Source organism: Maniola jurtina, chromosome 3 (genome assembly GCF_905333055.1).
Source record: "Maniola jurtina chromosome 3, ilManJurt1.1, whole genome shotgun sequence".
Classification (NCBI taxonomy): domain Eukaryota; kingdom Metazoa; phylum Arthropoda; class Insecta; order Lepidoptera; family Nymphalidae; genus Maniola; species Maniola jurtina.
In genome coordinates this window covers 14,698,167-14,713,062 of record NC_060031.1, presented here as the reverse complement: position 1 = coordinate 14,713,062, position 14,896 = coordinate 14,698,167, and the positions used below count along the sequence as shown (strand labels likewise).

Below are 14,896 nucleotides of genomic sequence, written 5' to 3'. Positions count from 1 at the left end.
CATGATTAAGAAAACTTAACCCTTAAAGAGTCTTAATCGAGAGACTTTGAGCTAAGCTACAATACAACATTTAATTTACAGCTGTAAGAGCGATGTAGTAAAAAAATAAAAAGGGTTGTCGGGAGTGTTTTTGCAGTAATTTACAATAATAATTTGTGAATTTGCATAATTTTACGATAATTTTTCCGAGTTTTTTATTTTTTTTCTAAAGTTATGGAAATGTGAACACTTTGTTTTGTAATGTAGACGATAGGGCAGTATTGTTGCCCTTCGAATGAGCCCATTTTTATCTCAGTAAGACCAAAACTTTGAGAGATATGATTTTTTTTGTACACGTTTCAACAAAAAAAAACCAAAATGGCTGCCACACAGGTAGGAAGTGGATTAGGTCTTAGTTTAGAGTGTATTTGTACTTAAAAATAGGTGTTACATAAGTGTTTAAAATATCGCTAGTTCATGCCCGGAAACTCTGTAAGTATATTTTATTGTTCAATAGTAAAGACAATTACAAAAAAAAGTGAAACAATTAGTAAAGAGTATAATATGAGTAGGTAGGCTTAAATTCCCAGCTCGGTGATATAAACAGACAGACGGTCTGTCTGTGGCAGGCATTAGTTAGTGCATCGTTTTTGCGTGCGCGCGGCACGCAATGCGGAAGCGGCCGCGGTTGTCGACAGTCGGGCGGGCTATAATTTGCGCATATACATTCTTAGCTATTTCTGACTTAGCTTGCTTTGTGGTGTATTTTTTGCTTGAATTTTAATACTGTTTTCTAAGTTAAGAAAGAATACATAAATTAACTTGGTTTTCTGAAGCACTCGCACAAATAACGGTGTACAGCGAATCTAAGACTTTTTTTAACCCCCGACCCAAAAAGAGGGGAGTTATAAGTTTGACGTGTGTATCTGTGTATCTGTGTCTGTGTATCTGTGTATCTGTGTATCTGTCTGTGGCATCGTAGCGCCTAAACGAATGAACCGATTATAATTTACTTTTTTTTTGTTTGAAAGGTGGCTTGATCGAGAGTGTTCTTAGCTATAATCCAAAAAAATTGGTTCAGCCGTTTAAGAGTTATCAGCTCTTTTCTAGTTTTCTTGTAGAAAAGAAGGTTAGATAACCGTTAGGTTCATAATATTATTATGTCAATTGACAAATGTCAAGCTGTCAAGATGGACGTTGCCTACATACATAATAATTTATTTGAAAATGATGTTTTGGAAAACTCAAATACTTTGTCGGGGGTGTTATAAATTTTTAATTTACACTTGTTATTGCGTGATACTGATAGGCTTGCGCTTGATTAGAGTATTTAATACTTTAGAAACAAATGAGGTGATTGTGAAAACCTAGTTGAACTCTTATTCGAGACGGACTTGGGAACTCACTGCATTATTATCTCAAGAATTCCCTCACCCCTATAGGGGTGGCACTTTCAAAATCAATGCCCTCACCAATATGAAATTAATGCAATAGGATCTGCATGATCTTGAGCAATAGCCTACGATGAAGAATATGTAGGTAGTAGGTACACATCCTAGCGTAAACTCACGTAAAAGGCACACTGAATGAATAAACGTTCTCTTAAATAAATGTCTTATATCTAAATTCTAGTAAACTCTCTAGTATCTAATACTAACTCAGTTAAACCTAGTATTTCAAAATAGCTAAATACTAGTATTTTACAAAGCAACACACGGTCACGCAAATTACACAATTATCATAATATTATTGCTCCGTCCGCCTGCGAGCCCTCCACATTAGGTATTAAATTTCTAAAATGCAGGGAAAGCTACCTCTATCACGGTAATTTAGGTCTAAGCTGAGACCTAGACCGCAATCGCGAGAAATTGTATCGGTTATCGATTTCTATGTTAATAACTTTGGGTTTGACGTCCAATTTAGAATCTTGAAAATAAACGTTTATAGCTCATCGCTCACTAGATTCGTTTCGTAGCGAAAAAAAGTTGGACTGAATTAGGTAAGTAGTTGAGAGTTAGATTTTTAGTAACTTAGAATAAATATTATGATGGGCAAAAATTCAGTGTGCATTTTTCTACATATAAATATTTTGGTTAAATAAGTGAATTTCACAAGGCTAAAACAAAATTTAGAATAAATAATGGACACCACATTTCATCTGATGAGAATGCTAATAAAGTGGACCTGTCGGTTGATAAAAACTGAATTAGGCGCCGGTTGGGACGCGCGACGAATTAAAATGTCATTATTCATTTCGATACTCCAGCGAGTCCACGATTATTTAGACCCTTCAAGCAATAGTGGCTTAACTCCAAATAATACAAAACAACTACAGAAAACAGCACTTGGACTGAATTTTAGTACAACGACTACAACTACCAGTCTTATAATCGAAAAAATGGAAAATCATAGTGACTTAACCCCGAATAATGCAAAATAGAGAAAACGCAACTGACTGTAAACAGAATTTTCACTAGATGACTGCAACTCTCTCAAATTATAGTATCTCATTTTCAGATTGAAAAAATGAGCATGAATCATAGTGACTTAAACCTAAAGCAGTGTCAGCGATTTTAAAAATATTAACCAAATGTAAATACTTGATGTTATTCAATAGCATTCCAAAAAACATTTTAAACAGAATACACAATGAAACGTCACAGAATACGTTGTATTTTGTGAGATTTTAGGTTAGATCACTTCACTGATAGCCAGATTTAAATCCAACTTTATGGTAGATTCATTATCAACGGACGGCATTTTTGTGTTATTTTTGAAGTGTTAAAAATCTCTCAAAAGAAACATGGCTGAGACCAAACTCAAAGGTTTTCGGAAGCTTCGCCAGACAAATAAAAAAGAGACACCCAGACCGACGGCGCGTCTTACTTCCTATTTTATCTGTCACGGTCTGGGATTAGACAGGAAATGATATCAGTTTCTCGACCGTAATAATCAACATAAATATTTAAAAAGACATGACTATTTCAAAGGAAAAGTGTATACCTAATACCTATTCTTATCTTTTATAGTACATCACTTCCACTTTATTATCGACTTTTGACTTATCAAAACAAATAAAGCTATACACATATCAACTTAGATTATTTAAAAACATTTTTACAGTCGTATTGCAAAGCATGTTTATATTCAGCTAAATCTACCAACCGTGCTAAGCTAAACATGTAGTTTAAGTAACTGAGCTTACTGAAAAGAAACTGGCATAAAAATTAGGCTTGGCCGACTTTAGACACACTTAAAAAGAGACAGATTTTTGTCTCTCACATAAAGTCTGAGAAAATTTAAAGTAGACCTCAGCCTAAGAGATCTTAAACTGCTTACAAACTAATACTGATACAACTGAATAAAAAACTGAGAGTAGGTTCTTGCGTTTAATTTTTTTTTTGCGAAATTTCAACACGTAAAAACGCGTATCTAGTTAAAGTATTATTGCGTAAACTTAACTGTTATTTTATTTAACTGCCGCGAGTTGTAACTATTCGGTTGCGTTTACGACTTCATAACATTTTTTGTGAGGATTTCGCAACTATTGAAATAAATTATAACGATACTATAGAGCTAGTTTTTGCCCAAATTCTTTCTTTGATGTTTGCGTTCTAGGCATATAATATCATAATTTCTAAGCAAGCACTTAAGTAAAGCATGGTTTTTTAATAGAGCAAACCGTTAAATAAAAACTAGTCGAGCCAGTAGTTAAAACAGCGGCCTTCGGACCCGGCACGCTAATTTTTCTGTTTTGTGTTGTTTTAAACTTTGAAGCATATCACTTACTTTAACGGTGAAGGAAAACATCGTGAAGAAGCCTGCATGCCTGAAAGTTCTCCATAATTTTCTCAAAGGTGTAGTATGAAATCTGCCAGTTCGTTTTTAACAAAAGCCTATAAAGTTATTTTATAGTTTCTTTTTCAGAGTGAGAAGGACATAATAAATCAACAATGAGTATGAATTATTATGATCTGAACCTAAAATTATGCTTATGATCTATAGTTTTTCTAAATATCACAAGTCAATACAAGTGCACGAAGTAGTCGATACAATCAGATTCCCATAGTTTCCGTACAAGGCATTAGGCAGATCTGGGGCGAGTCACGCTCAGGTTATGATATTAAAATTTGCCCCCTTTGAACCAACGTTGGGCAATCCGCAACCCGGGGAGTGGTGAGCTTGGTTGATAACCTGGGCTTATATCAAATGCGCAAATATTCTAATGATATGATGTGAGGATATTATTTACATTTATATGTTTATCTGAATAGCGAACATGTTAAGTGATTACCGGCACCCATAAACATTTGCAGCACCAGAGAAACTGCCTTTGATTTTCGTATGTACCCATATCAACGTTGAATTTAATCTAGATGTTTTGTCATTTTTATAATTTTCTTACAAATTAACTTACAGCATCTGTGTATGGTCGAATAGTTTCAGACTCGTCCAGAAACCAGAAGTTGGTAGTTGACTTAATAATATTTCTTAGCCAACTACTTGGGCATAAGCGCACAAAACCCGGACGTTTCCTTATAGTTTTAGAGTTTCTTGTCTACTGTTTCGAACATTTCAATTTTTTTCTGGAGTACATAGGTATATTGATTGTAGACACTTTATGATCCACATCAATGATAGAATCTGACGGAACTTCGAGCACATTCTGCAGAATTCCATAAGATCTAAAGACAAATTAACGTTGGAAGCTCATCAAAAAGGCTTGTGCTGTGTGTATTTGGATTTTAGTTCTAGAAAAGTACTGCTTAATAGATATGCAAAATTATTATTAGCTCAGCTTGGTGGCTGAGCTTTATTCAGGTTACTTGCGGGCGTAGTGAGGCAAGCATCGCGTTGAGCAACTTTTATGGCTTTGCTATTTATTTACAAACAACTAATAACGGCCCTACTATATAGTTCACTTCAATATACATCCGCTAGTAAGATGGTATCTTTGAAATAACTAAAATACACCTAGGTTGAAAATTGGATCTAGAATTTTAGTCATAGCGAGGTACCTAAGTGACAGCATTGGATCATTAATGGTACAACCAGGAATAGCAGAATATAGCATTTCAAACCTAATTCGAGTATTGTACACATTACTACATTATGTAATTGTAGCAAAATATAAAATTTCAGTGTCTCCTGAATTGAGTTCTGGATTATCAAATCAAATACTCTAGCAATTTTAGACCTTTCAACCCTTAGGATGAAGATAAAAATTATAGACCCTTAAAATTCAAAGAACCGATAGATAGGGGGCTGGAATGGCGAATTCGCACCGAAAAGCGCAGTGTTGGCAGACTCCCTACTACGTGGGTAGACTACATCAGTCGAGGCCAGAGACCCTGGACCAAAGCAGTGCAAGACAGCAGCGTGTAGAAGTCCTTACTAGAAACCTATGTCCAGCAGTGGACGACTATCTTTGGTCGACGCTTTGATCCACTCGTTTTGGCTCCATTCGATTCTCAAGATCACTAAATTGGCATTACTTTTATACATCCTAATTATCAATTTACTATTTCCAGGTCTCTCCAATCTCCGAAATCACTATTCGGACTTATTTCGGTCACCATCAATTTTAAAAATAATATATCTTGGCTCTCGTTCTTAATCCTTTTTGAAACAGAGAGAGACATGAACAAAAAAGCACTACGTCCTAAGACAAACGATTCATTAACGTCAACCTTCTCAGCAGTCGCCTCTCTAAACTCCCAGACCTCTTCTCTGGTCTTTAAGACATGATACCACACTAATACACGTATTTTTTTATTTTTTACACATCCAATGTTCCTTTTTCAATTACCAAGTAGTCCCGTGGGCGATAAACCGAGGCGGCACGCTGTGCAACATTGAAACGTTAATAAATTGTGCCGATAATGCTAATTTAAGATAGCTAATAATGGCTTAATAAAGTTTGAGAAGCGTCGAGATACGATACGCGTGTTTTGAAAAAAAGGATGCATATTTCAAGATAATGCGAGGTGCTGATAGAGGGATGGCAGCGTGCGAAACTGAGGCTCGTTTGATCCCTATTTAACGAGGAAGGGTTACACTATATATCTTTTTTGAAGTATATTTATAGACTTTAAAGCTTAGATTGTTGTTTACTTACTCGTAGTACGCGACAGGTTGTGATGTCAATCGGGGTATGAGGCGGGGACACGTCCCGCACGTCACTCGCGCTCACTCGCAGCGGGTTAGCCCGGGGGCTGTGCGGGTGTGCGGGGTGTCCCCACTCCGGTTGCCATCTCAACCTGTCGCGTACTATACGTACGAATTTACTAAAGACATGTATACATATCTATCTAGTAAGGAAACCTGTTTTTTTTAAAGAATATTAGCCATTTTTAGTCATGACTAACATTCCCCTTTCCCCTCCAACTTAGCGTTAAGCTTGGGCTAAGCGTGGGTAAGACAATAGTGCAACGAGTGGGGTTTGAACCGCCAACCTTTCGGATTTCAGTCCACTCCTATAACCGTTGAGCTATTGAGGCTTAAAGTAAATATATACGTCAATACCGATGACCTGAAGAAGGTGGCAGGATGAGGAAGGCGAGGACTGTGATTAGTAGCCCGTTCTTGAAAAGGCCTATCAATGACGTACAGGTTGAGAGATTGGATTGGATTGGGTTAGATTGGTACGTCAACACTGTGAAATGGATTTATCCTAATAACCAGGAATAATGAATATGCCGGGCACTAGCTAGTAAGTAGTAACTATTGTAGTAAGTTATAATGATCTTGTGGAATTATTGTAATGTATTCAAAATGATTGTAAGTACTACGAGCGGCGAGATAACATCGTCTTAAATGCTAAACATTCACAGGGCTAAGTTCGAATGTCAGCCGATTTATCAGAAATCGACTATTATTGGCTACAGCTAATCGTGAGTTGATCCCCCTTAATTTGGTTTTCGGTAATTCCGTATTAGGTTCTTCGGGAAAGACATGAACAAAATGTGGACGTCATAGAATAGATTTACTAAGGGACAAGAATCACGGCACAATTAAGACCTAAATGTTGAAGCTAACCTGAACATCTGGGCAAACGTCTTCTACATACCTAGTTGTTTAGCTAATATGGATGTGAGTCTCCAGGAAACTAGTCACGGTGAAGGAGGAACTCAAAAAACGTAAAGAAGTGTTTGAGATTTGTTTAAAAATGGTTTGTTAGCAAGTCTTCCCATTCGCAACTCGTCTGATTCGCAGCTCGTCCCATTGGCATCTCGTCCCGATCGCTTTTCCTCCCATTCGTAGCTCGTCCCATTCGCATCTCGTCCCGTTCGCATTTCCTCCCATTCGCAGCTCGTCCCATTTGCAACTCGTCCTATTTCACTATATCTATTACTATATTCACTATATCATCTGGATCCAAAAGGTAACCAGACAGTTTTACGGCAAAATGGGAGTGAGCGTGATCTTTGCAAGACCGTCAAAAGAGAATAGTAGTTTATCTTGGGCATTTGCTTAGGTACAAGAGCTCTTGCAACTCATAATGATTAGCAAAATAGCTGAAAAGAGATGCTTTGCTCGTAAGAGTAAATCTTGGTTACGCAACATCAAGGAGTGTTCAGAGATCACGAGTGCCACTCAACTGTTAGCCTCGCAAAGGATAAGGCCTAATATGAAGAACTGACCGCCAATCCTCGCTTGCCAAGAGAAGAAGTGAAACCTAATAGGTTTCTCATCTTATGTCTCAATATCACTGGTCTAAAATTTGAGATTACACGGAAGAAAAAATCGGTATCTTTGCTCCTACCACAGGCATAACAAATTCATTCTGGGACCATACGCCATAAATTTTTTCAAATTATTTTGTACCTAGAGCCGACCCCAATTAACATGGGAAAAGGCTAGGTCTATATATATTTTGTACCTATTTCTCAAATAAACCGCCTTTCTTTTTGTTTTTCTACTAACACCAAAATCGTGTTACATTACGCCAAAACATAACCTTCCCTTCGAATGGGAGGCAAAGAAACGTGAGCAGTCGTGCGTACTATCCGCACTACTTGACAACCGAGTTGTGCTAGAGACAGTAGAAAGCTGAGGAAGGAAATTACAGTGGTTTCAACATCTGTGGATTGTTGACAAAATTGCCGATTGGGTAAGGGGCAAATACCTACGGTGGTTAAACAATGTAGAAAATATTATAGAGAGAGCACACCTTCGTTATTTTATAAAAGCTGAAAGTTTCTCTGCGTATTGTCCCCAACACAGGGCGGAACGATCAGCGACTATGAAGTTTGGATCATGGTGGCTTTGAGAGATAACAGGTAACAAAGGTGTAAAAAATCTTCAAAAAAATCGTTAAAATAGTCTAATTTTTTATATTTTCTTCGGAAAAGTATAAGAGATCACGTGAGACGCCCTTAAAGTTTAAAGTTTTATAAAATAACGAAGGTCTGGCACGCGCTGGCTCTCTCTATAGGGTGTGTTTTGGAAAGTCTGTGTGGTGTGGCGTGTGGAAATCCCTACAAGAACTCAAGTCCAGCAGTTTGCTTTTTTTATTAAGAATTACGAAAAGAAATAGAAGTTTCTTATAACCCATTTCAGTTTTTTTCCAACATTACTTCTCACCTTGATACCATCATGGAATAATGAAGTTGTTAACAAGCACAGTCGAACAATCACGACTTACTTGATACATTAGCATAAAATAGGAGGGTCTCGGCAGTACTAGATCGATTATATCTAGAATTGATGCACAATTTCACCTAGATCAGTGTCAATCGATCTGTGCCCGTTAACGTATGCTCTGATTTAGATATGATGAGTTAATTTTTAACATAGCCTTCATAGTTGTTAATGTATTCATCCATGGATTCTTACAAGAAACTACCCAAAGGAACATCAGAATTTTTATAAAAATATGCGGCCAACCTAATTTACTAAGAGCCAGCGCGTACCAGACCTTAGTTATTTTATAAAAGCTGAGAGTTTCTATAAATATTGTCCTCAACACAGGGAGGATCGATCAGTGACTATGAAGTTTGGATCATAGTGGCTTTGGGAGATAACAGACAATAAAGGTGTAAAAAATCTTACATCAAGTACTTATAAAATCCATTTTTTTTTATTTCTTCTGAATAGTACGATTGGCACCTTCAAAAGAAGAGTGAATAGGCACCTTCTATAGGCATGTGCCACCTTAGGCTGCATAATCTCCTATTTGGTGTAATTGCAGCCAAGCGAAGCCTATGTAGTTCAAAAATAACCGATTAAAAGCTAGAGACATTTACATATTTGCAAGCTTATCAATTGTACTGACAAATATGTTTTTGCCGGACTTCGTAATTTTATTTATTAGGTATGTTATATTTCCCATTGTCTTGCGTTTAGTTTGATAGTAACTTAAATTCTGCCAGTTTCCATTTGCGCCTTAGGCTTGCCACACATCTTTTTGACACTTTTTGGCGCCGAACGCGGACCCCCGCCGGACCTTATCATGATCGGCGAGACGTTCCCTTTTTGATCGTTTGCATATTATAATACGTACAATGTTTACGCATAAAGCTGGTCGCATATTACAGAGCAAATCGTGAGACGCAAAAGATGCACGCGATTCACTTTTCCAAGGCGTAAGATATTTTGACAGAATCAACCAATAAGGAAATTTCGAAAACTGATCGAATTCGAAAAACTTATCCTACAAATTAATTATTTGGCAATAAAAAATCAGCCGTTAGAAAATAACGATACAGCTGGTCGATTACGGATAAGCAGCATCAATCAAGGCTCCAATCTAAAACATTGTGATTGGCTGAATTGTTGGTACTTGTGTTGGAATAATGAATTTTAGTTCATAGCGAGATTGTCGGCCAATCAGAGGTGATTGCAACTGTCAAACTGTTGTTATTCAGTTTGAAAATACGAACAGCACCAGTCAATTGGCATCAGACGTGCATCAACCGCATTTGTTATGCGTCCGATAAACAAAAATGAGTCCGCGCACGGCTCTTGCGTCATATACCTAAAACACCTACCTAATATGCAATCAGCTTTATACATTCAATTTTTCGTATGGATAAGATACGTTTGTGAACCCTATGCTCGATTCGGTCGTAAATAACGCTTGCCCGAATATCTTTTTTTCGTTCGTATTGCTTTAACGGCCACGCTCAATTGCCTATACAGCCAACATAACACCAATAAAATAATATAAAGAACAAGGTTTATTTTTATTATGGGAAGCGAGAATACTGTTATGTCCGTACCTACTGAGCTATCGACCTTTTATATTTTCCAACTAAAAATAAATGCATGATTTCTTGGGAGTTCAAAATTTAAAATATTCAAAAGCTCATTTAAGTTCCTGATTTTGATAGACGTATCAACGCCCACTTTGATTACTCAAAACATAAAATTATTCAAAACAAAATAATATTCAAGTCCATATCTTGTTCATCGTTTTAATAAAAAAATCTTGATCGAATGACCAAGGGTCAGTGCACATTAGGTGGTTAAAGTAAGGTTAAAGTCAAATTTGACCACCAAAGAAAAACTACTTTGGGTTCCACAAGTCTACGTAACTTTGACAACTCGTTAACGATAACCATAAAAGTACGAACATTGATTTGTGCTACTAAGCTGTAATTTTGGTGATTAAATTATCTTTAATGGTTACCTTAATTTAACCCACTTTTGTACAGCTGACCCTAAACGTATGTTATGATTTACGACGCGGAATACATATATACTTATCATAATAGCAAAATGCAAAAGGAGCGATTTTATTATATTTTTATAAGCGACCAATTTGCATCCGAAGTCCTCATTCAACGAATAACTCTTTATTGTGAGCCAAATACATGTAACAACCAATTCCATGTGAATCAGGTAATTTTTCATAACGGCGCGATCCACATGATTGATATTAATCATATTTTTAATAATTAACTGACGCGTTGCACGTCAAACTTTGCATTTCACTTGCAAATGTAGACCTTAATACCATGAATCAAAACTACAGATTGAGACTTCCGCATTCGGTTGTCAATGGGGAAACTAATTATTGATTAATTGTATATCATGTAAGTAATCATTATCGTTCATCGATGGTTGGGAATTGGGATATCCTTAATTAAAATTATTATAAAGAAATGTAAGCTAATAAAAGAACCAATCAATTTCATTTACAATTACTATAAAATTACTGGTGGCACAAGCATCCTTTCGGAGAAAGATATAAATTGTTGAACATGCAGGCAATTAGGCAAGTGAAAAATAAAAATAATATTAAGTACTTGAATCAAAATGTATAAGTTTTAAAGCTACACCAGCTAAATCTTTCTTTTAACTAAAAATAGCGGGCGAACGAGCAGGCGGGTCACCTGATATTAGGTGATTACCGCCGCCTATGAACATTTGCAGCACCAGAGGAACCGCCGATGCGTTGCCGGCCTTTCAGGAATTTGTTGGTCCGTGCCTTGTAATCTAGTGGGAACACCGCCGATGGGAGTTGATTCCACAGTTTGCATGTGCGTGGAAAAAAGGATCTGGCACAACGGGCACCCAGACCCCACCACACCAGACACCCAGGTGGAGAAGGTAAAAATGCTTACGGTGACGTGCGGTGCGGTTGTAGAAAAAGGAGGGTGGAATGAGGTCAAACAGCTCTTCAGAGCACTTTTTTTTAATTTATAGACTAGCGCTTGGCTGCAATCAGACCTGGCGGCAAGTTGTGACACAGCCTAGAACTAGAAGATGGCTAACTTCCCATTAGAAAGGCGATAGAACACACCAAGAGGGCTTACACCTAAGCGGTGCTCCAGGCTTCCCAACGAGTCGGTCTTACAGTCCGTGTATCTTTAAAAATACACATTTTCACAGAAATCTGTAAAAATGTCCCACCAGTGCACGTCTATCGGTTATGATAATGATTGTATTAACTCAACAAAACAGAAACAGGTACAATACGTAGAAAAATAAACATAAATAAACATGTCGGATCAGCAAGAAACATGCAGAGTTTTAACATACATCAAACATCTTTATTTTCTTTAAGTAAGTACATTCATTCTTGTTTAAAATAAACATATATAACACAAACATCAAGTTTATTCGTTCCATGTTCAAAATAAACATAATATTATTATTAAAAAGCAGATATGTATGAAGTTTATGTTGTTCGAGTGTAATATGTTTAAATTCGACAATAAATTTTGGATTCGCCGAATACGACTCGGAGTCTAACGTGTTTTATTGTTTTCGTTTTCTTCAAAAAGAGCGTCAATGTGACCTTATCGGTCTTTATGCCGGTTATTGAATGCTACTTTACTTTTTTCAACGTCATAATATGTTACAGACAATGTATGTATTCGAGACGATCTATAAAATATCCATTTTGTTAAAAAAATATATAAAAATCTAGTGGGAAGGAGATAACTGTTTTAAACAACTAACTTAAAACTGAAGCTATGATGGTCCTAAAATGTAAAACGAATTAAAGAACTAAATTCTGGTTCGATTTCAGATAGGTACCCATTTAGAATAGGTAAATGCTTTGAGTTTGAATTTAATAATGCAATACAGATATCTCTGCAATAACAATGAATTAGAATTCTTAGAATACTAACATATTTTTATTTGGAATCTAATCATTATGCAACGTGTGGGTTGATTGTAATCACTTGGGTGCTGTTTTTACCGTTTTTTTTGTTGATCACTTCCTAAGAATCCGAATATAAAATAACAGAGACACACAAACCGAAGGACAGCTAAGAACATGCTAAAGTCATGTTTATAAATTGCACGAGTTGTCCGAAATAATCAAAAAACACGGCACACCGTACAATTATTTTGATTGTGTAAAATGAACAAAAAATCCAAGTAACATGATTGAAAATTTGACTCCGTAATTGAAGTTGATAATTATTTATAAGGTACACATCAATTTTCTGGAATTCATTTACAAGTAACTGACTAGTAGGAGGTATTAAGAAGAGTGGCAGATAAAAACATCCGTAGAAAGGAGAAGAAAAAGAACAATGGATCATCTGGAAATAGAGGGGAAAGCGGAGAACTAGCAGATCTAGCAAAGATTTTAGTAGGAGAGTCAAGAGAAAAGTCGGGGATAAATCATAAAAAACAGGTGAAAAAGCGGGCCAGGAATGAATAAAGATGGAAGAGGTTACTTTTAAGTTAGAAACAGACTCTTTACTACAAATTTCCGCTGAGATGTGGTGACGGGATTTTCAATGTGATTCTGGTTAAAGAAAACTAGGTAAGATATGAATTAGCAAACGTTGGTCGTGTTGCATGTTTAAAGTAAATTGGCTTCTCAAATCTTAAGTAATCTCTTAATTAATTATTTGCTTTCCATAAACTTTCGCAAAGTAACACCAAGTCATGTAAACATGAAGTTATGGTGATTAAGCAACTGCTTTATGCGAACTCAGCGGGACAACGATTTTAATAACGAAATATCCGTATCGAAAAATATATGACATTTGTATTTATTGTTTAACCTGCTTCAATGATGGACGAGAACTTTTTGTGTACGAGAAGATTTTTCTTTTATGCACTTAACAAGAACGTCTGCTGTAGCTATTTTAGTAAGATACCTTTGTCCAGTAGAGGATGTCTATCGTTTACGACGACAATACCTAATTACATACATGTACTTGTAAAATATAAACGGATTTGGATGTTCAACTTTATTTAATACGGATGATGAAGAAAAATGGTAAAATTTTATTTAATAGGTCTAAAAATTACAGCGATGCCCACTCGTTCTGATTGAATGAAAAGCCAATACGGAAGTCTTCAACTGATACAAGTAAATCACTTGCTAATGCAAAAGATATAGTAAACTGCATAAGTCCCACAGTATTACATTTTAAGCCCCTATATTTTAAGTTTTCTTTTTGTAACCTGTCATTTAAGTTTTGTGATGGAATAAAGTATATACATACATACAATATACATACATATTTCTGTACCCTGACCAAAGTATCATAGGGGCTCAGAAACTAAACATAAAGGTTTCTCCTGATATTGAAGCCGGTATTTTTAAAAGTGATAATATGTATGAATAAGAGTATTACTTTAAGAGATATGTTTGAATGAGTTTGTCATCTTATCTTACCTTTGTCCTGTAGAGCGGATTGGAGAAGTCCCAGCCCGGCGCCACGAACAGATATCCGCATTTCGATATCTTTCTGCTGGCCTGCCGACAAACAAAACAACAACTGTTAAAATAAACTTAAGTTTATAAGTGCAGTATAAGAATTTGGATTAAAAAAAAACAATATGTCAAATAGTCATGAACGAAGTCAAGAACATTGATTAGGAAAATAATGTTAAAACTTAGATAAATAAAAACCTGCCCCTTGGAAGAGCAGATTTTATTATTGTGAACCGGTTTTTATGTTTCATTGAGTCTTGAATCTTGATGCAATCGATGACTGCTTTTTATCAATGAAACGTATAAAAACAATATTACGTTAAACTATGGAATGACGGTATCTCAAGAATATTTTCCCGGTAATATTTTGGCCATAGCAGTCAAACGCAAAGAAAACAAGCAGGAAAAAACAGTCAAATTTTGGATTATGGGTGCCAAAAACAAAGAAACACCCACTTCACCTAACTTAATATAAACATTAAGGATATTAGTAACTGACTCGAATGAACAGTTGAAATATTAGCTTAAAGTCCCAGAGAGCAACCTAGAAACCATAAATCATAGAAGTTGACACACCATAAAGAAATTAACAGTAAATGCAAATCGAACGCGTGGGCGGTTAGCACGTTGGTTCGAACCCGGGCGGGGTGTTGGCCACAAACACTCCAGACCAATGCAAATATTTGATCAATGTTGACAAACCAACCTACGCCGTTTTTATAATTTACGTGCGTTATTTGGTGCGAAGGTTGACTAGAAATATTTTGGTATAAATCAACTTAT

At 36.2% G+C, this 14,896-nt stretch overlaps 1 protein-coding gene and 1 long non-coding RNA gene across 4 annotated transcripts in view; one reads left to right on the top strand and one right to left on the bottom strand.

Annotated features, from left to right (window-relative positions):
- The window catches only part of LOC123881235 (protein outspread), a 389,980-nt gene that overhangs the window by 202,532 nt on the left and 172,552 nt on the right, over positions 1-14,896 (bottom strand). For all 3 annotated transcript variants that reach the window (XM_045929934.1, XM_045929936.1, XM_045929935.1), the window contains exon 2: positions 14,075-14,155. In XM_045929934.1, coding sequence (XP_045785890.1) covers positions 14,075-14,155 — 81 coding nt within the window. The remainder of the gene's footprint in view (positions 1-14,074; positions 14,156-14,896) is intronic.
- LOC123881256 lies at positions 6,096-14,517 on the top strand. The gene is made up of 4 exons (XR_006799439.1): positions 6,096-6,255; positions 7,427-7,433; positions 11,842-11,846; positions 14,506-14,517. It is a non-coding gene; the product is annotated as an uncharacterized LOC123881256 (long non-coding RNA).